At 44.9% G+C, this 27,891-nt stretch overlaps 1 protein-coding gene across 5 annotated transcripts in view; it reads right to left on the bottom strand.

Moving 5' to 3' along the window:
• Positions 1–27,891, bottom strand: part of CAMK1D (calcium/calmodulin dependent protein kinase ID) — a 413,272-nt gene that overhangs the window by 45,407 nt on the left and 339,974 nt on the right. For all 5 annotated transcript variants that reach the window (XM_082449814.1, XM_082449812.1, XM_082449810.1 and 2 more), the window contains 2 exons: positions 14,225–14,363; positions 9,635–9,761 (listed from right to left, as the gene is read on the bottom strand). In XM_082449814.1, the coding sequence (XP_082305940.1) occupies positions 9,635–9,761; positions 14,225–14,363 (266 nt within the window). The remainder of the gene's footprint in view (positions 1–9,634; positions 9,762–14,224; positions 14,364–27,891) is intronic.

Below are 27,891 nucleotides of genomic sequence, written 5' to 3'. Positions count from 1 at the left end.
CCTAGAGCTGTAATTTACTAAAAATGCATCGCAGATGAGCCGCTCACTTGGATTTTCCTAGTAGCTTCTTGAATTTTACCACAGGCATGAAGAGTCCCCATTAAAGCACCATCCTGGTTTCTCATTACCAGTCTGATCGGGGCTGGGTTACTATTCAAATGCTGCCGAAGCCAAAATGTGGCTGATGGGTGGTGGGGAGAGACTAAGGAACGGGAAGGGAGTGGAAAACGGGAGGGCAGCTGGTATCTGGTGTTTTCAAATGTGGGAGAGACCTGGAACTCAGTGCTACAGAGGAATAAAAATGTTCTGAGTAAGGCATTTTAGAGCAATGTGGCAACGGATAACCCCGTAATGTGTTCCTTGCAGGTTGTCCCAGGATTCCACCGCCGCCCTAATGGGTTTGTGAACCGCAACCGGATGGTTACTTTGCACTGGAGCCCTCCTCACTTCGGAAATCTGAAGAGCTGCACTTCAACATGAAGAAGACCGTTACAGTCATTCCAGTGTTTTGGTTTATAATCATTAAAAGAAAAAAAAAAGAGTAAGTTACAAAATGCTGCAGTGCTTCTTTCCTCTCCACCACCACAAAATGGTTTAGAAACCATGAAACTCCATCCCAGGATTCAAGTACAAGAACTCCATCAGGAGTTCCAGAAGGATGGAGAGTGCTTTACAAATAGTTTTAAGAGGGATTTAGTGGGGTGGGGGCTTTTCCAGGGCAGGGCTGGGTTTACTTGGCACACGTTCTGATCATGAGCTTCTGCCCTCGCCCATATTCACTATGTCAAGGCTAATACCAGGCCCTACAAGTCTCCCCACGTGGGGAGGCCCTGTTCTCTCTGACAAATGGGGCCTGGCTGCAAGCGCCCAGTGTGATGAAACGGTCGCTGCTGGTTGTCACTGAGTAGCTGCTCAGAGAGAAGGAACGAGAACGTTCTGATGTGGGTCCTCCGCCTACTCATCTGTGCCCTGTGTGACAATTTATCAGTTACATAAAATCCTGTTTCAACACTAACAGTCTGAGAGGGTGAGAACAATGATGTAATGCTCAGAGCCGTGTACTAAAATACGGGATTTAAGTGAACAACAAATAAAAACCGAGCTCTTTGGGAGAAAATGACCACACAGAAGAGTGAAGATTAAAGCAGCAGGAACAGAGGATCTAAGAGGAAAGATAAAAGGAACTGCGTGACTTAGCCTGCTCAGGAGGACAGAGATGGATGATGTCAACTTAATTGAATTTTTTCTTGTCTGTTCTGAGTGAAGATGGGAAAAAATGACAGTCAATATCCTTGACACACGAATATTTATACACCTAAAGGATACTAAGTCACACATCTGTAGAAATACAGAATAGCAGAACCAGAAAAACATCATGGAGGTCAACGCGTAAGCAGCTTTGGGCAGGAAAAAACTCTCTGCGGGAAAGTGCTCTTTGCAGAAGGCAGCCCTTTTTCTTGTCACTAACCTGAAACCAGGCGCCCCGTGCTCTACTCATCTCCGGCCCGAGCACACCTTTCATAGCTTTTGATCACACAATACTTTGCCTCACTTATTGGTTCTTTCATAGACCAAAGAAGTAGGAATGAAAAGTAAGTAACTGACAGGTGACCAGATCTCTTCCCTAGCTCCCCTTCAGTAATCGTGCAAACTGTGTGAACAAGGTGGAGTCTAAAGAAAGATCACGAGGAGTCGACCAGCCTGCACCCTGCCTGCGCACAGTGCGGATGGCGACATCTCTGACCCCCTACCTCAAAGATTCACCGAGATTACTTCCCTGTTTCCCTTTAAAAGCTTTCACGGTGGAGCAGAATCTTGGGAGGTAGTTCTTGGGGGACGCTGAGTCTACCATCTCCCCATATGGCCGGCATTCTGATTAAAGGCAACTTTCCTTTCTGTCAACATTTGTGAGGACTGATTTTGTAAGTGGTAAGCAGCAGGACCCGACTTGAGGACTAATCAGTTCAGCACGCTTATTTTACATACGAGAAACTGAGAACCCAAGAGTTTAAGGGAAGGGCTCAGGCCTTCCTTGCATCTAAGCAATGGCAGAGATGGAATCTCACAGTCAAGACCCACTGTTGTGACTGCCACCAACTACAGGCTGGGTGGCTCTGAGAATAGTCCCTCATCCCAACACGGAAGCCTGGTTCCTGGAACCCCTGGTTTCCAAGGTCTCATCTAACCGCAAGCCCCTTATCAAGCTTTAAAAATGCAATGATCCCATGAATTAAAAGTGTTCCTTTAATGGTGAAAAAATATGCTGAGAATGTTGAACCAACTGTTCTCCATTTCCACTTAGAAGAGAACACAACGAAACTTGTTTAAACTACTTTAGACAAGTTAAGCCAGGGCTAGACCAAAGACTTTGGCAATGTCTATGCGGGCAACTAAGCTGCGAGAAGAAACTGGAATGACTCCTTCTTCACAGTTTAAGTAATATAACAATGAGCCACCTTCTAAAGAACCAAGATGTAGCTCTGCTTATAAACACAATGATGGATCAGACAGAAATGCACCTTCCTATTTTTGAGGAACATCCAATAATGAAAGAGTGGTTTCCACTATGCACTCCAAATGGAATACTGCAAAGTGATGGACCATCACTCAAAAAGGCTCGATGAAAAAAGAAAGTCTCATGTAGCTCAAAGGCAAACATCACAAAGCAGTTAGGAGTCTTGCCACCCAGCACCACCCCAGCCTTCTTGCCCTTTTTAAAAGTGAAGTTTGCAATCCCTGAATAAGAAAGACTATTCTTTGGAAGAATAGGTAAGAGCACAGGCTTGCCCTCCTCTGCTGAGGCACTTTGTCACTTAATCTAGAGACAAAGGTTCAAAGTTCTTTTAAAAGAGTTTAATTTTCCCATAGAATTTTTCCCATAGAATCTGAGAAATCACATCAGTGTGCAAATAGCAACATCAAGAAATAAAACAACAGGCTTTCTTCTACAGAATAGAAGTACATTTGTCATCTTGTAGTGTCTTATCAATTACATGACTGAAATGGATGCTTTCTGTGACTTATTGTTCCTATTTAGTGATTCAAGAGAGCCTGTTTGGATATTTTAATTAATGCAGTGGAGCAAGTTGCATAAATAATTTTACAAACTTTCTCAGCTCTGACTTTCATCTCTTATTGGCGATGCCAAGGGGAATGTTATATCTGACTCAATTAAATGGATTCTAAATCCAGGTCAATACCACATTAATGGTCACCATGTTACCCTGAGGAGCTGATTGCCACCAGACGGCCTTATCATTTCTCCTAAATTCTCTCCAAGAACTTATTTATGCATGCCCTCCCTCCCCAAGTGAGTCTGCACATTTCCCCCAGGCCCTACATACCAGAAGCCATTCATGATCTTGGACCTTTGTTCTCCTGCTTGCCTGCATCCGTAAGCCCTTCATCTTGGCCCGAGTTCCACCCTTCCTTCAAATCTTGTCTCCTCTGTGAGTTTTCCCCTGCTGGTTCTAGCCCTTACTGATCCGTCTCTCGCCTGTATTTGTGAGGCTGCTTCTGAAATACGTCAGTTCCTTCATACTGCAGACATGATACCTTATATGGATCTGTATCACCCACTGGCCATACTGTATTGGAGGAGCCCCAGGTGTTGACAGAGCCCTAGGCGCCGCCTGCAGTAGGAACGCAATACACCTGGATGGAGAGATGCCCGCCATCTCCGGTCATCAGTGACCTGACGCTCAGCATGGGCCCTGGTTCCTTATACGGGGTTCAGATTTCTTTGCTTTCTCCCAAGGTACCTTGTGCCTTGGGATACTTAGGATAAACAGCCCTTTTCCCATTATTTCTTCATTATTAGAGAACTCATTCAAATTGAAGTAGTAACTTGATGTTGGTGAAACTAACTATTCAGCTGAAGAGTCATTTAGGTAATAACTGACACAACAACAAAACAACTGCACTCACCAATGGAAACCAACACTACCTGGAAGGAATCTGAACTAAAGCTGACAGCCGTCCTCTGCTCCCAGCTTGGGCTCTTGGGACCTGTGGCCCCCAGGATGGGCAGCAGGAGAACAGTACTCCCTCCCTTCTCTCCCATAGATGCCTAATGGCTCTGCCCTGTTCAAATGAAAAACTGCCCGGCAAAAAGGAGGCCGTGGCTTCTGTGTCCAAGGTCCCAAATAGTGTTCCTATCAGACTGCTGCGGGGGGGGAGGCAGGTGGACGGGGCTGTGTCCGGCCCCAGGCTCACAGCACACTGGGGTCCCTGATGAAGACCTGTTTCATCTTCTCTGCAGCATTACTCTGACTACCAGGCTCCCACAGAAATAATTAACTGTTCAACTAATCTATAATTTAAGGTCCCCCAAACCAGTGGTCCCCACTCAGTCTTTATCTTACCTGACTTAGTAGCCACAACTGACACAAGGCACTTCATCCTCCTTGAAGTACTGTCCAGATGCCACTCCCCTGGTTCTCTTCCGACTTCACTCACTGCCCCTTCTCTGTCCCTCTGAGTCCCCGGGACTCAGCCCTGGGACCTTTCCTCTCCTCCATCTACACCCGCCCCCCACTTGATGATTCCATCCAGGTTCATGGCTTTACAATGCATCAGAGGGGACTTCCCTGGCGGTCCAGTGGTTAGGACTCTGAGCTTCCACTGCAGGGGGCGCGGGTCTGATATCCCTGGTCGGGGAACTAAGATCCCACATGCCGCGTGGTGAGACCAAAGAAAACAAAACCAAAAACAAACCCCCAAACAACAAAAAAACCAAATAAAGTGCACCAGAGGCCATCAGTTCCCAAATACCGTCCATCCCCACTGCTCATGGATCCACATTTGCGATTTGCCTACTCGCTAAAATTCATTTGCAGCCCCCAAATCAATACTTGGGATGCTTTTGCGGTCGTCTGTAGACCTGCCCAGAGCGGGCAGGGAGTCACCCGAGCGCTCGCGCCCAGCTGAGGGCAAACACCGCAACGCCCTGCCCTCTTGTTTTGTCTCTCACAGTGACGAGATCTATAGTTTTCATGGTCCAGTCAGTGCCACGTGTTCCCACACTTTTGTGCATCCTGTTGATTTCAATTTCACTATTAAAAACGGCCCCCAGGCGTCAGTGCCGAGGTGCTGTCCAGCGTTCCCAAGCACGAGACGGCTGCGCCTTACGGAGAAAACGCGTGTTCCATGAGCTTCATTTAGGCGCGAGTTACAGTGTTGTCGGCCCGAGCTCAATGGTAATGAATCAGCAACAATATTAAATAAAGTGTCACTGGACAGAGATACACATATAACAAGGTCAAGTATCGACCAGCTGGTGACAGTGCTGGGACTAGAGACCCGCAGGAAGCCAGCCCTGTATATGCCCTGGGAGCGGGGCTCAGGGTCTGCCCGTTCAGTGCTCACGGTGACTTTATAGGACAGAACTGCTGTGCAAAATGAGAGTCTCCCCTCAGGACCAGACTCCTATTCCAGCTGCCTTCCTGACCTCACAAACATTATCAAATCCAAACCTGAACCCCTGGTGATATTTCTGCAACGTTCTCCCCCCACATCTTAATTAAAGGCAACTGCACCCTTCCAAGGACTCCGGCCAAAACCCTTGAAATTACCCTTGACGTCTCTCTTTCAAACCCTACTTCTGGGTTTTCAGAAAATCTCCTGTCCCCCACAGGGATCTTGGTGAAAGTTCGATCATATCACCCCTTACCTCAGATCCCTCCAACGGCTTCCAGCCACCCGTGGTCGTGACAGTGACTTCTAAGTCCTGGTCTGCACATGCCCTGCCCACGACTTCTCTGACTTCCTCCTTTCTCACCCTCCTCCTGTCGCTCCTCCCACACTCCTGCCTCAGGGCCTTTGAACCATCCTTGGAATGCTCTTCCTCCCAATAACGGCATGGATGACTCCTTCACTGCAATCATATCTTTACCCCACTGTCATCTTCTTAGTGAGGGCTGCCTTGATCAGTGTAGTTAAAATTCCAACCCCCTACACACACATACACAGACACACACACACACACACAGACACACAGACACACTTCCTATTGTCTTTCCTGCTTTATTTTTCTGCATAGCACTCATGTCCATCTAAGATACTAATTAATATATTTAGCTGTTTGCTTATAGCCCGTTTCCCTCTCACTCAGATGTAAGTACCACGAGGTTGAGGATTTTTATCTGTTGCTTTTTCTTTCTACTGATGCATCCCCAGTGCCTAGCACAGAAGGTAGGCACTAAATAAATAATTCTTGAATGAGGCATAATGTAGCACTTACCATACATTATTCAATTTACCTGTTAGCCCTCTGTCTCTCACAAGACTGTGAACATTTTGAGGTCAGAGACTCTATCTAATTCGTATTTGTATTCCTAACACCAAACTACTGTGCATGACACATAACAGGAATTCAATAAACACATGCTGAATGAAGAGAAGGGGAGCAGAGAAATAAAAAATTGCTCATGTTTATGAAGCTTAGGTTTTTATTGAATTCAACAAGCATCTGTGCAAAGATGAGCAAGCCAGAGCCCCTGCTCTAGTGGAGAGGGGGAGAGACAGGGATAAATATGGAAGCTGATGCAATGTTGTAAGAGCCATGATGAGAAAAGGAAAAGAACCAGGATGACAAAGGAGAGGATGGATGTTGGGCAAGCAGTCAAAAGAGGGTCATGTAGGGCTTCCCTGGTGGTGCAGTGGTTAAGAATCTGCCTGCCAATGCAGGGGACATGGGTTCGAGCCCTGGTCCGGGAAGATCCCACATGCCGCGGAGCAACTAAGCCCATGTGCCACAACTACTGAGCCTGTGCTCTAGAGCTCACGAGCCACAACTATTGAGCCTGCGTGCCACAACTACTGGGCCCGCGTGCCACAACTACTGAAGCCCGCATGTCTAGAGCCCATGCTCTGCGACAAGAGAAGCCACGACAATGAGAAGCCCGTGCCCCACAATAAAGAGTAGCCCCCGCTCGCTGTAACTAGAGAAAGCCCACGCACAGCAACAAAGACCCAACACAGCCAAAAATAAAAACAAATAAATAAATTTAAAAAAAAAGAAAAAGAGGGTCATGTAAGCTGGGCTTTGATGGCCGAATAGGAGCTTGCCATGCAGACTGTTGGGGAGAAACATGCCGAAGCTCAGCTGATCACTGCCCAAGGCATGTCTACATAGACACAAGCTCCCCAGTGTTGCCCCTTTCTTACTCTAAAAGGTCCCCCAAGAATCTTGGTGCTCAATAAATGTGAACAAACAGAATTGCTATATTCCCATAGTCCTCCTTTTCCCCCTCTTCACTCCAAGAAAACTCTGTATCTGACAACAGAATTACCCGATGGCTCCACTTGCCACCATTTAGGGTAAAAGAGCAAAGGCCACATCCAAACATCAGTCCCAGTTCCCAGACTCATCAGCGACTGACATCTAAACACAACCAGACCACTAGGGTGGCAGCCACTTAGAAACCCAGAGAAACTGCCATTCCACAAGCTCTGTCAAAATGTAAAAAAGCGAAAATCAACTTAGAAAGTGCTAGAGCTTTCCAACATCAGAGCCAAATATGAGAACAGTATGATGCATATGTAAATATGCACATTCTTTGTCAGAGCCGACGTCCTGAAGCAGGAGCTGGGCGGCTACAGCATCCTCGGCTTCCTCGCCCGGCGTGGCCTGGGCAGCAGCCCCTGCAGAACAGAGCAAAGCCATTCCAGCCAGGAGACTGGACCCCATGACCACAAAGGCCTGTCCATTTTCTGATGCCTATGACTCACCACGGTTGGAACCGGCTTTTTTCCTCCCTGTCTTTTAAGAGAAATGAGAATAAGCTTGTCTCATTCATTTTTATTTGCCGCTTGTCTGGTGGCTTGGACTGAACTGGAGGAATTCCACACACACACACCGCACACGCTCACATTTCCACCCACGGCCCCCACCTCAGGGCATACACATGCATCTACACGTGCACCTCACACCACAGCTGTCGATCCAAGTCCTCCTGATGGAGTCCGGGCTCCTCCTGAAACCATGACTTCTCTGTCCTAGAACGGGGACTGCTCACCCTGCCATGAAGCTCCATCAGATGTGCTGGCTTCGCAGACACGATCAGAAGCATGTCCCCTTCTGTATCTAGTGCATACACACAAGCCAGGGACAAACTTCCTGGGTACTGTGACAGTCAAGAGCTAACAGGTACTGGCCACATCTTCTCCTCCCCTCCCACATTTATACCATCTTGATCTCCTCCTAAATCTGGGGCTTCCTTCCCTTCCCCTCATTTTAGTCTCTATTCCCCTCAAGTCTGTTCTTTTCTCCTGAGTTCCTTTAAAAGTGCAACAGCTGTGACATTAACAGTGATGACTTAACGCCCATTATCACGCAAGCACTTGAAGGGCCCTGAAGTGCCCCTGAGGTCTTTCGGAGTTTCCGACAATGCTCTGGGCCCCAGACCCGTTTAGCATGAGGCCTGCTTCCCTCAGCCTGCCTGGGAAGGTCACCCGGTTGTATCCCCAAACAAACAGGAATGACATTGGTCATATAACATCACCTCCTCTCCTTCAGGGCAGGCTCACTGTTCTCATTAAGAAAAGCCGTCATGGTTTGTATGATGAGAATTCAGCCTTGGTCTCCATTTTCTCAAAGTCTCTTCCAGTCTCATTTCTTCCCGCTCTTAGACCTTCCTAGCTTGTACTCACTCTCTCCCCAGCACAAGCTGATGCCTCTACCTGGAACTCTGTCCCCTGACTTTCCCATGGTCGGGGCTGCTTCTCGTCATGAAGGCTAACGCCTGAGTCTCCTCCTGTCCCCTTAACTGTCCCAACCCCTCTTCACACCTGTCATTCTATCACACACTCCCGTTTTGTCTTCTTCATAGCATGTAAGATCTGAAACGCCCCTGTTCACCTGTTTCTTTTCTGCCTGTCTCTCCCAACTAAGAGGTCAGCTCCACGAGGGCAGGTGTTCCGTCTCATTCACTGTCTTCACCCCAGTGCCTAGAACAGCATCTGGTACATAGCAGGCACTTGCTGGATGAATGAATACAGTCATGTAAATGGAAGCCTCAATAACTTCGTACACAGTTCTGATGGCCTTTCTCCGGGCCCCCAGAAGATGGAAGTTGAGTCTCAGTTATGTGTTCAGATCTGCCATAGCATTTTCTGCATTCTGAGTGTCAGGGACAAAGGATCTCTGGGGTTCTGATTTTAGAAAAAACTTTAATTCTTGGCTTCTCCAGGACAGATCAGGATTGGCTAATTAAAGGAGTGACTTGGTCAGGGTTTGAATCAGATTCCTCCTATCAATATTTTCTTTCTACGTGTTTCTATCTCAACATTTTGTTTTATGTGTGTTTGCACCTTATTGTCATCCCACATGTCACTGTAAATCATTTAAAAACATAGACACACATGACATATTTCTGGTCTTAGAACCTGGGAATTCACCCAAATCAATTCCTGGCCTCCACTCAGGCCCACACCCAAATCAAACGGGATTTCTACCCAACTATTAAAAGGTTTCAGGGGAAATCACTTCCCTTCAAACTCATTCCAGTGTCTCTCAATCTTTTTATTCCTCCCTCAAGGGAAACGAAGGCAGCTGTGATCACGTGCCAGGCTCAAATGCTTAAGACAAGCGATCAGGTTGACAAGCGGGAAAACACACGCGCGCAGTCCTTACCGACATAGCCTGGGGTCCCGCAGGCTGTGGACATCACGTCTCCTTTGCCCTCCATCTTGGACAATCCGAAGTCACTGATCATGATTTTGGACTCCTCATCTTGACTGTAGTACAAGAGGTTCTCAGGCTAAAAGGAAATGTAAAAAAAAATTACAACCTGTTTTAAAAGCTGGGTTAATTGTGGGAGCCTCACCAAAACACCAAAACTTAATGACAATGGAAGAACAGACTTGACCTTTAGACACAGTAAATGCCTTAAGAAAAGCAGTGTTTAAATCAATTTTCACTGCAAAGTAAAGGAGCTGCTACAGTGGAGGATTACTGGACTGAATGTCAATATTATGACATAGTATGAGTGTGTTTCACGTTTGGTAATTGCAATCATTGTTGCTTTTGTTGTGGTCATCCATGTACAATGCTTGATGTCAGTCTATTTATCTCTTGTAAAAATAAAATACAGTGTGTATGTGTGTGGAAAAAAAAATAAGAAAAGCAGTGTTTAGTGAAAACAATGCAGGGAGCCTTATATAGTATTGGGCAGTTACGGATTTTCAATAAATGTGAGTCCCTTTCCCTTATTAGTATTTTCTCTACTTAAGAACAATGAACCATATACTGAGGCAACTAGAAAGCAGATGCCTCTCAGACTTGTCAATTCATTTCTTGGGTTAGGGGAACAGAGATTCCCAGAAAGAAAACTGCCTTTGCAGGTGCTATTCGGTTTCTTTTTTCTGACCCTTGTCAGCAACCTGTCTCCAACCTAAGGGTCTCTGTCCCCGCCCTAAGGGACGTCCTGTGTCCATAGCTCGGGCACATGCACTGCACTTCCCCCTTTCCTGGGCCAGCTGATACCCGAGTGCTCGGCTCCCTGGGAAACAGGGGGAGGTCATCACGGAATGAATCAGAGGTGGAAGATCTAGAGCTTTCTAGCCATGTGTCCTTAAAAGCTCTGTTTCTGTAGAAGACGGGTCAAGATGGTTCCTCGTTTGCTTCCCTGACTGTAAAATGTCAGAGCTCAGGCAGCAGTAACGCACGACATGCAGCAAAGGTCCGATTACAGCTCCCGTTTCCACTCTAAGTCTGTACATCAGTGGCACCTCCGTGGCGTCTACATGGGAGGGGCTTAAGGATGGCAATCCTGGGGTAAACCAGGAGACAGCAAAGTTTCGTTTGTATGACATCTTGTGGAAAATTGGGGAATCTGGTTGTTTCTGGCAAAAAATGGGGGCGGGGCTTATGGAGACGGAGGGAGATGTTGAGCAAGCATCCCCCCACCCTTGCTGTCTCTCACAGTTATTTTCCATCCATGACCCCTCACTCTGCTCAACGGCTGTACATCCCCATGTGTCCTTGCCACATGTGCAGTGGAGCCCAATTCTCTCCCTTAATGCAATGCCCCTCTTGCAGGAGTCTTGAATAAAGCCTTCCTTACCATTTTAACATGTGTCAGAACCATTTTTTTCTTTAACTGAACCCCAAGGAAAAAAATACTACCCCTCACTCAAAATAACATGATACATCATTCACAGTGACTTTAATCCTGTGGATGAAGCATAAAATTAGAAGAAAATCAAATGTACGCTTGAGGATGCTTTCAGTTACTTTTAAACTAGAATAAATGGGCCAATCAATAGTAGAAATAATAACACTGAGAAAGCAGAGGGAAATAAACTAACCAAACAGTGCACGTGGTTCATGGTTTCCCTGAATGTTTACGGATTCGCCTTTGATGACCAGTAAGAGTCCAATCATGCGTGCAGAGAGAATTTTTTTTTTAAAGTTTCTGATGTTATAACTTCCTGTCCCAGTACTTCTACAGCTGTAAAGTCAAGGATCTCATGCTCCTAGACAAGGCTGCATCCAGGCAGGAGATGGCCTAAGAGCCAAAAATCTCTCCTGATACCTTCCTCCTACAGGAGATGCATTTGGATCAATAAACTGCTCTTCTGAAGGGCAATCAACAAGGAGGGTTCAATGGACTGGTCGTTCTCAGCTTAGGTCAATACTTTTACTTACCTCAAGACTTAGTAAGCACAGCAGGGCTTTACTTGCAGGGAGGGGTGAACAGGGAAAAAGTGGGAGGGAAGATGGGCTCAGGGATGATGTGGGTGGAGGCCCCCACTAGGCAGTAGGAGGGCTGTGAGGGGTGGAGGGAAAGGAGGAGGGAGGGGATCTTACAATGCTTCCTGGGATCCTATGAGGCCCAGGACTCACCCGAAAAATTATTTTTCTGTATTTTACGGCATCTTTGCAAGACAATTCGTGGCCAATACTTGACTTGGGATGTCAGTTCCAACCCTTGTTCACATAACAAGCTTTTAAAAGATCTGAATCAACACTTCCTGTAAAGTTCATGTTATACATAGCCATACTCCTGATCCAGTGATTCTCAACTGGGGACAATTTCGCCCCCCAGGGGACATTTGGCAATGCCTAGAGACATTTTTTGGTGGTCAAAACTTCAGGACTGGTACAGGCATCTAGTGGCTAGAGACCAGGGATGCTATTAAACAAGCACAGGACAGCCTCACACAGCAAAGAACGATCCAGCTCCAAAGGGCAACAGTGCCTAACAGGAGGAGGCAACAGTGGACATTTCGCTTGTTTTGAAAAAAAGACAACTGATCATCTTTAGCAGCTTCTGGGGCAAGAAGACACGAGAATACCTTTCTGAAGGGAGAAAGAGGTATAGCCACCTGTGGGGGTAGGATAGCATCTCAAATTGTGCTCTAATCTTAAATTAACCCAATCATGTTCTCTATTGCTCTGGCCTCTATCACAGAGTTTAATTTTCTTACAGGTTTATGAAAATTTAATTCCTGAACCCCAACTTCCTCCACATAGATCAAACTTCTTTGTGCCTCTGAAAAGAGACCACAAAAAGGTCCTAAAATGGTAACATTCTATCCACAATTACAAGTCTGGTGATCTTAAAGTTCTACAGGCTGGGAGCTGCATGTACTTCTCCAAAAGCATTACCTGCATGTAAAAAACATGATCTCCCATAAAGCCAATCTGGCTTTCTAAGGGGAAAATAAACATTGCCCATCTAGGAAATGGCTTACCTGCTTAGAAATGATTTCTAGTAAGTACACCACATCACATCTCTACGGTCACTAAACTAACTTGTTCAGGAAGAGCTAGCTGCCTGCTGTGGCCTGGAAGCACAGAACCGGCATTTGGTGAGGGCACAAGAGAGCAGAGAAGGCACAGCTGCCTGGCACAGAGGTGCCAGGTCACCTTACCTAGCCCTTACCTGGCCCTCTGAAGGACCTGCAAGTCCTGAAGATGAACTACTTCTGCTCACAGCCCATTTCACCCATCAGGAGGCCAGCAAAGGCTGTAAGAAGTCCATCAACGTCCTCAACTACCCTCGTCCAGCAGTTCTCCAAGTGTGGTTCCCAGGCCAACATCAGCGTCACCTGAAAACCCCTTTGAAATGCAAGTTCCCGGGCCCCGATGCAGACCTGCAGGATCAGAACCTCTGGGGAAGAGCCAGCAATCTGTGTTTTTACAAGCCATCCAGACAATTCTGATGGAGGCTAACATTTGGAAGCCACTACCCTAGTCAATGGAAAATGATTAACATGGAGAAAAGAAAAAACTTCAGTGAATTCCTATGAAAGGAAAAGCCACACCATTTTATACCTTGACAGCCAGTACCAGATTAACGGGCAGATGTTAACATTCTGTTTTAACACATGTTTACCATTTATTCCTTAAATTGATTTAGATTGCCCGTAGTTGTGTATAGCATGGCTTCAGTACAATATAATCCCTGTGTTTCTGATAGGAGTGGTGAGTATGTGTGCTGGGGTGAGATTTCTATCTTGACTGGTGCCGTGAGTTCTGGGGGCTGGACCTATAACTGCTGTAGAATGAAGCCACTTTATAGCCTCGGGTCAACAGCGCAGATCTTTTTCTGTTCCTCAAATTGATATGTTCGATACCTACCCTTGGTACTATGATACCTACCCTTCGGCATCCACAGAGACCCTTGGGCCAAGGTGACCAAGGCCCAGATCCTTCAATGCTATTGGTGAAGGGTGAGTATTTCAAAACCTCATAGGGAAAAGATAAGAATGGAACCGACAGGACATTGGGAGAAGGCTGTAGTTGTATGTCATTTAACCCATCTTTCTGGATAACCTTTTATTTCCTTTCTCCCTCACCTCACACCCTCTATCTACTGCTCCCTTTCTTTCATATGGTGGGTTGCACTGAAACAGGGCTGGAATTGGGAAAAGACTGCAGAACTGCACTGGGCAATCTTCATGGCATCCATATCTTGAACAAAATTACCCTTTAGATAAGCTTGAAGCAATGCACAACCTACCTCACCATGGCCCTTTCGCTGTACAGTGGTTATTAAATGTCCCAAACAATGGCCAGCCCCATCGATCTTCATCATCTTTCAAGCTACTTCTGGGTCCCAAAGACCCTGACGACCAGCAGTACACAAAGCCCACCATTCATTCCACCCATATCTACATCAAGGCAACCTCATCCCTCCTCTGGAGCCAATCTGCTCCGACAGGTGCATTGTGGGTTGGAAAGCAACTGGAGGGTGTTGCTAAGCGACAGCCTCACCTTGAGGTCCCTGTGGACAATGCCCATTCTATGGAGATAGTAGACAGCATCCAAGACCTGGCGGATCAGAGTGCTGGCATCTTTCTCTGTGTAAAATCCCTTCTCCACTATCCGGTCAAACAGCTCTCCACCAGATACACTGTTAAAAAAAAAGAGAGAGAGAACAAATCAGTATAAGTTAAAAAAGATGTGTTAAATTGTTCAGTGAAGACTACCAATAAGACCTTTCAATATGGTGAAAGACCCAGACTTTATTTCAAAAATGAATCTATTTTCAGATTTAAATGTTGCCCCCTTATTCCCCAGAAGCTATATCAGGGCAGTGTTTCTATGTCATGATGGTACAGATGGTCCAGGATGAAATAAAGTAAATAAAAATAAACCAGGATCCATGGGCTAGCCAGGCCTGAGAAGTTTCTCTTGGCCTTTGCCTCCATCCTGCTGGGACAGCATTAACTCAGAATAACCTTCCAGAATATCAGCATCATCAGTTATAGGGCGATGACACTGGATAAGATGCCTCCTTTGCATGCGAGTATAGCCTTAAAGGTTTGGGCGGTGGGAGGGGTGCTGTGGGCAAAGCAGGAAGCAGGAACAGGACGTCCGGGTTCTTGACCCAGTTCTGCTCCTAAGATGCTGAGAGGATGGGCACTCCTGGAATCTTTGCACCTCAGTCTTTTTATCTGTAAAATGAGGTAGTTAATCTAGTCAACCACTCCCTGGGAGGCATCAGAGCCTCAAAGCCACTTGTGATTTACAAAAAGAGATAGAAGAACGACACTCCATTACATTATTTTACTTTGGTTTTTGTTGAGAATATTTCATTTCAATTTCTTTGAATTTCAGATTGCATTACCGTTTTTTTTGTATTTATCAAAAGGGGACCTAGGTCGCTAAAGGTTAAAAAGCCTTGGTGGACGGAGACCCTTTCAGCTCTGAGATTTGATGTTGCTCTGAGTTGAACAAAGTAACAGAACTGTAAAATCCTGAATAGAAACAATTCAACTGATACCTTTGCCTTCAAATTCTTGGAGTACAGACTTCTCTAAGAAAAACAGTGCTTTGTGCAAATAATTAAGCCACCCCTTGAAATTAGTTTCAAGGGATATGTCAGCACTATTTTAATAAAAGAGAAAAAAATTTTCCAAAAGCAAAATGAAAAAGGTATATGTGAAACATTAGGATCATAAAAGTTTCACAAACAACTTTTACATCTTTAAAAGACAGGCCCCAGCAGTAACACACATACATACACTAACACACAAAGCTATGATTCATTGTCTTCAAGTCAAGGCAATTAATGTTCAATAACTGAGCCACTGAAATGTTCTTTTTAAAGAAAACTAATAAAACACAATTGCAGCTATAAAAGGCCTATGTATTAGAGTCTTTCCCATTACGTATAATCATTCCAAGCCATATTGCGCTTGCATAATGTCTCATTTCCAAAGCAAACTGAGCAATCTAGATAAAAGAAGAAGGACGCTCAGGAGAAATAAAAAGCAATTCAAAGAGTGAAAAGAAATACAAACAGGGGAGCAACTACATCCTGACGACCATGTTGTCTACATTATCTGTCCTTAGGTAAGCCCAGATCCCAAGACATTCCCTCTCAGCAACTCACATCAAGTTCTTGCCACTCTTCATTTTTCTGGAACCTTCTTCCAATGATTTCAATGGAAGAACGTTGCAGAGCTTGAGGATGTATTACAGGAGATGCACAGTTGCCAGGGGTAGGGTGAACCTGCGTGCATTCACTTGGAGGCATTCACTTCACTGAGTCATTTATTCAATCATTCATTCCACGTGTACTGGGCGCCCATTAGGCGCCAGCCACCCTGTGCAGTTGGTGCCAATCAAGGTGGCATTAGCTGCGCCGGAGGAAAACCCTGTCTTGATTGTGCCCCTCCTCATTCCCTACATCAGCCCACCTTCAATAAGGGCACCGCTTACTAGTGTTCCGGTGCTTTCTTACCACTGGGCTGCCTGCTACTCACACCCTCTGCAAGGTGCTGGAAGCCCTCGAGCAACAATGCTCACCCCTGGGACTTCCCTGGTGGTCTAGCAGGTACGACTCCGCACTCCCAATGCAGGAGCAATCCCTGGTACGATCCCTGGTCAGGGAACTAGATCTTGCATGCCGCAACTAAGACCCGGCACTGCCAAATAAATAAATAAGTAAATAATAATAATAATAAAAAAAACCTCACCCCTTCCTCCACCTCCCACCCTTAGCACTCTATGACCTGCACTTTGCCAGATCCCTTCCCTCCCTCAAAACTGATCTTTCCTGCTTCCCATTCTCTCAAAGTCCACATCTCTGTAATGTGATATAAGGTATTAATAGCCATTGTATAATATTTTCACTGTGATAGGTCAGCAATGCAATAAGAATTGAAGCATTAGAGTTGAAGTTTAAGATACTCCTGTCACATGTAGTGTCAGGGTCTCAATTTTCTGCACATTTAGTATTTCACTTCTTAAATTCCAAACTGCACCAGGGATTTATTTTTCTGAACATTGCTCAGAAAAAATGTGATTTCCTTAGAAACCAAGGAAAAGGGGGAAAATTTTAAAAACTTGCCGATAAAAAATGTAACAATACTGATAAAAATATCTTAAAGTTTGTAAATCACTTTATACTTTCCAGAAATCTCAAGCACACATTTCAAAAGGTCATTCTTACAGACTGAACGTTTGTGCGCCCCTGTCCCCCAATTCATATGTTGAAGCTCTAACTGTCCCCCTCCCCCCAACTGTGTGATGGTATTTGGAGGTGGGAATTTGCGGAGGTAATTAGGTTTAGTTGAGGTCATGAGTGTGGGGCCCTGATGATGGAATTAGTGTCTCCATGAGAAGAATAAGGGACACCAGAGAGTTTTCTTTCTCTAAGCCATGTGAGGACCTAGTGAGAAGGCGGCCATCTGTAAGCCAGGAACAGAGGCCTAACAGGAACCAAATGTGCCAGCACCTTGATCTTAGACATCCCAGACACCAGAACTGTGAGAAATTCATCTCTGTCCTTTAAGCTGCCCAGTTGCTGGTATTTTGTTATGACAGCCTGAGCTAAGACACCCAGTCATTTTCAAAATCACTTGTGAACAACCAGAATCCCAGAATCACTGATAAGGAAATAAATTTAGAATTGTGGTGAGGGGCGTGTCGCATTTTCAGGCTGGCAGGACACGTGAAGGTTGGGGTGGTGGGCTGCTGAGCTGACAGGTTGTTTGCCTGAGTCAATATCCTTCTACGGCAAGCTTCCAATGTGTGCGGTTTAAAGGTCCTCTTTAGAAATGGAGTTCCCCAATGAAAACACGCAAAGCATCAGCATGTAGTTGGAAGGATCAGGGGTCAGGTGATTGGAGAAAAGGAGTAGGACCATAATAACAGGTCAATAAATAAAATTACTTAATGGCAGCTATGGGAGACAGGTTCAGCTTTAGGGGGAGATAGCTATATAGAAGGAAACTGGCTACCAAAGACTAAGGGAGCAGAAGACAGGAATATGGTTTGAAAATTCTCTACTCCTCTCAATTTGAACTTGGACATTTATTTAGAATAACCTGCCTTTGCAGTGAACTTGGGTTTGCTCAGTCTCTGATCTTCCTTGACTATTACACTGCACTGCTATCTCTGTATGTGAATCTTAACTATGCAAAAACCAAATAGTTGGACGTAATGATCTCAATAAAATTTGTTTACTTGCAAAATTTTAAGTAATGCAAATCTCTTCAAATTAAAAAATAGTCAAGAAACAGAATTTCAAAGTTGCTGGATCAAGTAAACTAAGTTTTGATTCTATACTGTAATATATTCTGTAATATTCTGTAATGCACTATTATATACAACTTTGTCAGTATACCATGCATCCACTGTTAATACTGGGCAAACCACGTTGTTTTTTACATGCACTTGGACTTCTCCATCTGATTTTGGTAGCTATTTTCCTCTTATTTTAAGATTTACTGCTAATTATAGTCTAAAATGTTTTATATCTTACATCACCCACACGTTCATTCAAAAATGGTACTTGTGCTAATGCTGAAAAATGGGCTCCAAAAATCTATTACTCTAGAAGTTAGATTTAATAAAATATGAAAAAGGCCAATGGAAACCAGAATATGTCACCCCCAAATATGCCTCTTAGACATAAAATTATTTTGAACTGAAGGCAGTTAAGAAGCAAGTAAATGTAAAAGAAGCTCCCACTTTTCTGTCTGAAGGCAGGAAATAAATTCTCCTTTCACTGGAGACAGACTCTTATCAGCCCAGAGTGAAACTGGCAAGCAAACCATGTTCAACTAACCCTTATCATCTTAGTTACACGTCTTCACCATTTACTACCCCTATTACAAACTCCTTTGTCTTGTCCATTCTTCACAAATTTATTGTTTGCCTAAAAGGTATAAAAGCTTCCTGCTCTGGTCACTTCTTGAGGTCTTCATTCCCTTGTGAAGCCTCCTGTGGATATGTAAAAATTCAATAAAATGTGTTTGCTTTTTTTCCTATTCATCTGTCTTTGTGAGTTTCATCTTCAGATCCAGCCAGGGACCATCTGAGGGTTAAAGAAAAAAACATCTTCCTTCCCAAAAAGGCCAAATAGTATAGTGCTGTGCTATTAATATTAGAGACAGGAGTCTGAGAAGTATTAGTGCTGATACTGGAGATGATAAAGAGCACTGTTACAGCAGATATGCCCTGAAATTCACAAGAATGTCAGAAAACTAGGCAGCGCCAGTGTTAAAGACCCGGGTGACGTGGCTACAAGAGCCACATGCCTTAATGTGCCCCAGAGCAAGGCTGGTTATAAATGCGTGTTTTCTAAGAACAATTTCCCTTATTTAATCCTAAGGGGAAGGTAGTCCTGAAACATACAGGTTGTGATTGAGAGGCTGCAAACAAAGCATTTTTCAACTGTGAAACCCCAAGACCCAGATGACAGAAATTTTTTTTCACCCAGCCTGGAGAAAGATAAAGACCATCAGTCTTTGCCTCAATCGAGTCCCAACTTGGCAGCCCCTGGAACTTCCTTCCTCCCATGCAGGGCACCCGCTGTCTCTCTGTCCCCTGATCCTCACGGCTTCATGTGTCTTTGGTGCCCTCACTCTCTGCTCCTGGGGGGACTCTCTCACCCACTCTGGGACGATTAAGGGTTTATTTCATGAAAACTTCGTCCTCAACATTTCCCTCCTTCAACAAATCCCACTTTAATAATCAAAATATCTTTATTCTCAGAATTCAGTTTCACAACATCTTCCCAGCCTCAATCTGTTCAGAAATCTCCAAAACGCAAACACATGCCTCTCAGAGAAATGTAACCCCTTGTGTGCCACTGCATTTTGATTCTGGCTCTTTTCCCTTCTCAGCGTCTAGGTGTTGTGGACTGAATTGTGTCCCCCAGCCCCCAATTTTTTTATGTTGAAATCCTAACAGCCGCCCACTGCCACCCCCTCTCCCCCACCCGCCCCGGCCAAAGTACAACTCAGAATGTGACTGTACTTGGAGACGGGGCCTTTAAAGAGGTAATTAAAGTTAAATGAGGTCATACAGGTCTAGTGAGAGAAGACACCAGGGATGAACACAGAGGCTGGACCCTGTGAGGACACAGTGAGAAGGCAGCTGTATGCACGCCAAGGAGAGAGGCTCCAGGAGAAGCCAAACCTGCTGACACTCTGATCTTGGACTTCCAGTCTCCAGGATGCTGAGGAAATTATTTCTGTTGTTTCAAGTCACCCAGTGCGTGGTATTTTGTGATGGCAGCCCAAGCAGACTAATACACTGGGCAACTAAAGGATAGTCCATATTTGTGTACTGTATCTTTGAATGTATACTCTCTTTATATTTTTTCAAGGTTTATTGGGGGAAAACATTTTTTCTACTTTACTTGCATTGCATGCTTTTTTATTCACCTAATCAAATAGTCTTGCATCAAGTGATAAAATACGCTGTCCCTGTTTCCAAGGGGTACACAGTCCAGTGTGTATGGGGGGTGGGTGACCAAGATACACAGACAAGAAAAACACAGTACAGATGGTTCTGATGTTGAAGGGAGAGGGGGTGAAGGTGTTTTGGAAGACCATGGAAGGCCAGAGGACAGGGCAGGAAAAAGTGAATCGGAGCTGTCTTAAAGGAGGAGCAGTATTTAGTCAAGTGGAGGAAAGTCCAGTGGGCAGGCAGAGTCCAGTCACTTGAACGATCATGAAAGGAGTTTTTGCTGAATTAATTTTCAGGGAAATAGAATCAATGAAAGAAGCATTAAGTGAGCACCTTCTATAAGCCCACCACGTGGCATGCAGTTAGTCTCTATTTGGGGAGCTACAAATTAAGTTCAAGTTGACCATCAAGACCACTAGCAACTAATGACTTGCCAGACTGTGATCCAGGCTGGTTGACCACGGGACGTCGTAGACGGGAGAAATCTGTGGTTAGAGAAGGTTCCTGAAGGAGGTATCTGAACTTCCTTTGTGTCCTCAGTCTAGCACAGCACTCACTGAATGGCAGAAAAGTGCTGGCTGATTCCTGAAGGAAGGCGTTAGGAGGAAGATCATGACAGGCAGGGAGAAGAGGGAGACGCAGGAAAGGACAAGATATGCAAAGAAGCCGGACTTATTTGGAAGATGTGACCTGTGAGGATGAGTCAAATCACAAAGGATTCTGGAAACCACGCAGCAGAGACTGGATGGGCTGCATTGGACTGCACTTAATTCTAAGCTGCTTGTGATCTAAGGCAACCCACTTCTGAGACAGATGCTACTGAGAGTGTGACCATCTGTGCATGTGGGCATGGAGGGGAGGGACATCTTGGAACCAAAGTCCTTTTGCAGGGTGTGTACCCTGTCCTCCAAAGCAGGTCTGTCCCTGCCATCCTGGAGGCCTACTGCTTTTACAGTCTTGGTCCTGCAGGCTTCCTACCACCTTTAGATGTGCTCATAAGAGCACATCTAAAATCCATTCCTCCGACTCCATGTCAGCCAGCTCTGTAGTGTGCACTGATTTTCCATCCATCCAGGCAACAACTTTCACTGCCTTTGGTGGGGCCTCAGTGATTCCTAACAATCATCTCTCCCTGTTTTCCTGTTTTCCAACTATGCCCCTCCAGCTCCCATCCAGCTGGCCCTCAAGGCTGGCCAGGAAAAATGTGGTTACAGCCAAAACAATGGGTAAGAAAGAAGTGAAGGTGTTTTAATTTTGTATATGAAACGTGCTTGCTGACTCTGATAGAGAAATTCTACTTTTGCATTACTCATAAGAAAAGGACGAAAAGATTTGTTGAAAAAAATTATTAGCATGCTCAAGATTAAAACAGCTAATCTCTTCCATCACCTGTCCACATTCCAAAAAAAGATAAGTTAATTACAAAACCATTTTTATGGGCCCAGCATGCTTCCACTGCACCGCCCTGCTACAAATCATTTTTAGATTTTTTTATTCTAAGAGGGCAAAGCGTGTCTTATCCATATTGAATCCCCAGGATTTATGACTTATATTCTAGTGAAGGAGGAAGAGAAAGGAAATAAATGAACAAATAGGTAAATGTGAAACATTCAGAGAGTTCAAAACGCTGTGGGGAGATAGAAACAAGCCTGAGATGAGTATGTGGTGGAGCCACTTTTATGTGGGCTCCGAGATGGCCCCACTGGATGACAGGGAAGAGCCAGCCCAGTGATGATCGGGGAGAGCTTCTGGGCAAAGGGGTGAGCCTGTCCTAAGACCCTTAGGACAGCACAGGTCTTTCTTAGGGTATTTGGGGACCAAAAGCAAAGTCATGGTGACTGGAATCTGGTGGGCAGAGCAGAGTGGTTGAGAAAGACGAAGGCTCAGGTCATACAGGGCCATGTGTTATGGGTTGAATGTTTATGTTTCCCACCCACCCCCCCCAAATTCATATGTTGACCTAACCCACAAAGTGATGGTATTAGGAGGTGGAGCTTTTGGGAGGTAATCAGGCCATGAGGGTGGAGCCCTCATGAATGGGATTAGTGCCCTCATCAGAGACCCCAGAGAACTAGCTGGCCCTACTTCCACGTGAGGACACAAGAAGTTGGCAGAACCTGGAAGACGGCTCTTACCAGAATGCAACCATGCTGGCACTCTGATCTGGGACTTCCAGGCTCCAGAACTGTGAGAAACAAATTTCTGTTGTCTATAAGCCGCCTGATCTATGGTACTTTGTTATGGCAGCCCAAATGGAAAAAGAGGTCATGTAAACTAAGATTTAAACAGGGGGTTTATTCTACATCAGATGAGGTATCATTGGAGGGTTTTCAGCCAGGAGACAGGGGAACTGGTTTACAGTTTTCAAAAATCACTCTGGCTGCCTGCAGTGCGGACAATAGGTTATAGGGCAAGAGTGGAAGAAGGCAGATCATTGCGGAGCCACTGTAGTGATCCATGTGACAGAGGCTGGTGGCTCAGCTTGGGGAACACTGGAGTCTAAGAGAAGTATACAGACATGAGGTATGTTTTTGAGACACAGTAGACAAGACTAACTGATGAAGTTGATATAAGGCATGCTGGAAGGAGAGACATCAAGAACGTCTCCTAGATTTTTGACTTGAGGAACAGCTAGATTATTTGAAAAGGGGGTCCCTGGTGAAAGAACAAATTTGGAGGGGTTAAAAACAACTAGGGCAGTACTGACCACCAGAACTTCCTGTGATGATGGAAATGCTTTTTATCTGCAATCTGATGTGGTGACCACTACTCAGAGAGCTACGGTGCATTTGAAATGTGGCTAGTACAACTGGAAAACTGACTTTTAAATCTTATTTAATTTTAATTAATGTATTAACTAATGTAAATAGCTCCATGGCACTACCATATTGGATTGCATAGATCTTGAGCCTCAGGTAGGATATGGAAGTCTGAGATGTCTGTTGGATGGAGATGTCAAGCAGGTAGCCATAGATACGAGCCTGAAGGTCACGGGGAGGATTAGGGCTAGAGTTCAAAACTAGCAAGTCATCAGCATGCAGATGGTCTTCAAAGCCAAGAGGGTAGACCTGATCCCGTGGGAGAGTGTAGCTGGATAAGGGAAAGGCGTCTGAGTACTGGGGATGCCAACACTCAGATAAGGATGAGCCAGCAAAGGACCAGACAGCAGTAGGAAGCAAAGGAGGCGTGTGGGGCCATGGAAATCAAGGAGAAGGGTCTAGTCAACTCTGACAGATGCTGCTGAGAGATGAGGGCAGAGAAATGTCCATTGTATTTACGAAGATGAAGATCAGGGCTGGAGGCGAAGAGCTGGGAGTCATCGGCATATGAGATGGCTTCTAGACCTTGGGACTGGAGATGTCCGAGTACAGGATTGGCCTCTCTGAGCCTCATTTTCTCAACTATACAAGGCGGAATTATGCCTGATCTAAGAATTAAGTGAGGGGACTTCCCTGGTGGTCCAGTGGGTTAGACTCTACGCTCCCAATGCAGGGGGCCCAGTTTCGATCCCTGGTCCGGGAACTAGATCCCACATGCATGCCGCAACTAAGATGTCCACATGCCGCAACTAAACATGCCACAGCAAAGATCCTGCAAGCTGGCACAGGCAAAATAAATAAATAAATTTAAAAAAAGAAAAAGAATTAAGTCAGACAATGAAGGGAAAATCCCTAGGCAGACTCCTGGTGTGCTGCAGTGTTTTGTAAATATTGGTGCCCTTCTCCCTTTTCTGCAAGGGATCGGGGGCAGGAGCCAACCACTGACTGACAAGGGATCAGTGTGAAGGGAGCTGCTAGAAACAGGGAGTTGCAATGTGAGGAGGGTGACACAGGGCTTCAGGCTGAACAGGCAGGAGAGTCCCCTGCTCTCTTCTCTGCTCCATGCAGACAGGCTGGGCTTTTTGAAGATATCCACGCACTTGATTAGGATGGAAATTTGTGACAATGTCAGCCTTCTTACGTAATCTCACAACTTTGTATTGTGACTTCTGTATTAATTACATGCATTTCTATAACCTTCTATAATGAGAACTTGCAATGTGAGGGTCAGAACGTTTTTGACCTCTGATGGCACATTTCCTGAGATGTTCTAGGTTAATGAAATACTAATAGATGTGCCAGAGCCCCAAGCAGTGACCTTGTGGTAGAATGTACACAGTATGGGCTTTATATTAACAGACGTTCTTGAATATATCAAATATAATTTTTGGAAAAATTCTGTAATGAAATGTTTGTTACATACTGGCCTTCCCACCATTAGTTCCAATGAGGAAAATTTCACTTGGCAACAATTTTTTTCTTTTGCAATTTTCTAGTATTAAAATAATTTTGCATTCCTTGAGTAGATAACAACTGGAAGAGATTGGAGACGGCTCTGGAATAGGTCTGGAGTATGGCGTGGTTACAGGTAGTCCGTAAAATTGCTAACTCCCATATAGGGAATTGCCAGTTGGCTGTAAGCACAGCTTTGCCTATCTTGGGTGAGTTTGCTCAAAACTAACGGAGAACAACTATGCAATTTTACATATGCTCAGAGATTCAGAACCTGAAGACAACTTGATGGGGTCCCAATTTTATGACAAGCCTAAAAAAAATGCATTTAATTCCTTTGTCCAGCTTTAATTTATTATATGTATTTATATTCATTCTAGTGTTTCTCAGCCAATCTGTACTGAAAATCTTACAGCAGATACATGGGACAGCACATGCATTCAGGTAATATGAGAAAGGTCTAACAGTGCCTTCAAAAAAACACAACCAAAATAAAAATGGTCTACCTATTGTTCAGACTTCATTAAGTCTGCAGAGTTCAAGTTCACTTTCTATCAATAGCATCGACAAATGTACAAGATCACAGCTGCCCACTGTAGGGCTCCCTGGCTCTGGGCCACCTTTGTACCTGTTGAATCCTCACATATTTTTATCTTTCTAATTCCCACTCATCATTTAGATCCTAGCTTGAATATCACTACTTCAGAAAAGCCTTTCCTGATCCCCAGACCAGATTAGGTCCTCCCTTCCCCCTGCCCCATTACATTCTCTCTTAGCATCTGTATTTCTGCCCAGCACTCATCAGGTAGAATCGAGTGTTGGCATACTTGTCTGTGTAATGCTTGTCCTCCTACTCTGCCCCTGCCTATTCCAGACTGTGACGTCCATGAAGGCAGAGGCAATGTCAACCTCTTCACTGACACTGTTTTACCCAGGACCTGGCCAGGTACCTGGCACAGACAAAAAGCTAACCAAACAGATGTTGAATAAAGAAAGATTTTGCACACACATACACAAAAAAACAAAACAGTGAGTGGAATCTGAGTGCAGCTGGGCACGGCATACACAAGCAGTCATGCAAATCCTCAAAGCACATGCCACGGAGGGCACAAGAGAAGTGTTCTGAAGCCTACCTCATCCATCAACCCACCCATCCATCCAGCCACAATTCTCCCAGGCACCTAAACTTGCTACTGGTTTGCATGCTCTACCTATGTCTCTCCAATCATATCTCCCCTTGACCTCTTCTGCTTTGCGTTTTGCTTTTTTGCCTGGAAGAGGCCCCCTCACTGAAGGATGTTCTAGGGCCCCCGACGCACCCAGTCAATGGTTCTCCCACCTGGCTAGTCCTGGCTTTGCCCAGGTACCCTGAGCAGATGAGACTTTGTAAATTCCCCTCAATAGAAGATTACCTAAAAGCATCTAAATAAGAGAACCCTTCAGAATATTTTTATAACCATCCGTTTAAAAATCATGTCAAAAATCTGTTTAGAATGATTTGCTAAAGGGTGAGTTATGAGTGGTATAGAGCAGGGTGTGGGGACAGTGTGACCTCCAGGGTGTAAGTGCCTGTCTGGTACCATCATGACCTAATCCGTGCCCCACGGACTGGATGGGGCAGATCAAAACAGACCAAAGTGCTCGCTTCGGCAGCACATATACTAAAATTGGAACGATACAGAGAAGATTAGCATGGCCCCTGCGCAAGGATGATACGCAAATTCGTGAAGCGTTCCATATTTAAAAAAAACAAAAAACAGACCAAAGCCGTTTGCAGAACAAAAGCAGTGAAGCCATCAAAGTTTGCTGTCGTTTACGAATTTTGATTGATAACTGTTTTAAACATTCCCTTGTAATTGCGCAAATATACATTATACACTGAAATGGCTTCTTCAGTTAATTTGCTCTTTTAGAATGAAGATAATGAAACAGACCAGGTTCCAGACATTTCACTTAAGTATCCACTATTGCTCTGTCTCACTCAGCTCAAATTCCTCCAAGTCTGAGAATATATAACAAAACCTCCACTCATAGACTCACATATTTCCCATGTGTTCTAGTCCTTTATTGGGCAAAAAGAATTCTTGCTGATGGACTTCCATTTTTTTCTAGCACCCATACATTTACCCTCCACATGTAGCAGAGTGAAATAAGATGTATCATGACATCGAATGTGGTCACTGCAACATATCTGAAGATAACATATGACAACCTACAAAACCTCATTATGGTTGTATTAAGTATGAGTCTTAACATAAAAACAAAGAAAGGTTTTCTCCAAAGTTAATAGGTCTTCTAAAGATGGACACCACTAATCCCAAGGAATGAAGAGCAGCCTTGTGAAAACCATCCTGAATTTGGGTGGTAATTTACTACCTCCGAGGCACCATGCCCAAATCGTAGGAGCTGCCTTTAAACAAAGATTGACAAAGTGTGGGAACTGGTAAGACCTAAAGTTCATGCTTTCACCCCTGAAATTATCTCTTTATAAAAACAAATTGTTTGTTAAAATAAGAGTATGAAACTTTAGCTACCATCAAATTTAATAGAGAAACAGAAGTCATGGAAAGGATTCGGGCCTCTTCAGGCCACTCTTCGCTCATCATCCATCACCGCTAATGAACACTTGGGGCCTCTCCCTACTCCGTCTGCTGCCAGCAGGAGCTTTGAGACGTGGGCGCAGTAAAGAGCCCCTTCTGGTGGTCTGTGTATATATAGCCGCTGTCCTTGTCACCAGAAAAATCACTCTGGTCAGCCAATGACCCCAAATCAGGAGCTTGTAGCAACTGCCAGTGGTTTTTCAGGTTCCAAAGAGAAAGGTCCTTCCAGGAACTCTCTTCTTTCCCTCGTCACGTTCTAAGCCTGTCCTCAGGGAGGACTCCGAGCCACACGCCCTGCCTGCCCGTCCCTTTCCTGACCCTGAACCCGAGTCCCCGGGTTCACACGAGCCTCCTGCGTCTTCCCCCTCCTGCTCTCTCAGGGTCTGGGCACGGATGGCTCTTCACTGCTGCAGTTCCACAGCAGACCTCTGACAGAATTATTCCTTTCTCAAGATGATTCTGAAAGATACACCCAGCATGCTTGCTTTTGAACTGTTTAAAAAATATATTTAACAAATAAGAAAAGTTTAAATATCATGCATGAGCTGTGAGGAGTGAAGAGAGGAATTAAATTGCATTGTCCTGGGCCAGACCAGAAGCCAGGATAATGTCTTAGCTTCCCTTTGCTGCATCTCTGACTGGGGTTTTGATGGCTGATTTTATTTGTCAGTTTGACTGGAACACAGGGTATCCAGGTATTTGGTCAAATGTTATGCTGGGTGTGTCTGTGAGGGTGTTTGGGGATGAGATTAACATTTGAGTTGATGAACTGAGTAAAGGACATTGCCCTCCGCAATGCGGATGGGCCTCAACCAATCAGTTGAAGGCCTACATAGAACAAAGAGGTTGAGAAAGAGGAAAC

This window comes from Balaenoptera physalus, assembly GCF_965194825.1.
Source record: "Balaenoptera physalus genome assembly, chromosome: 2".
Lineage (NCBI taxonomy): Eukaryota > Metazoa > Chordata > Mammalia > Artiodactyla > Balaenopteridae > Balaenoptera > Balaenoptera physalus.
This window is presented reverse-complemented; position numbering and strand designations above follow the sequence as displayed.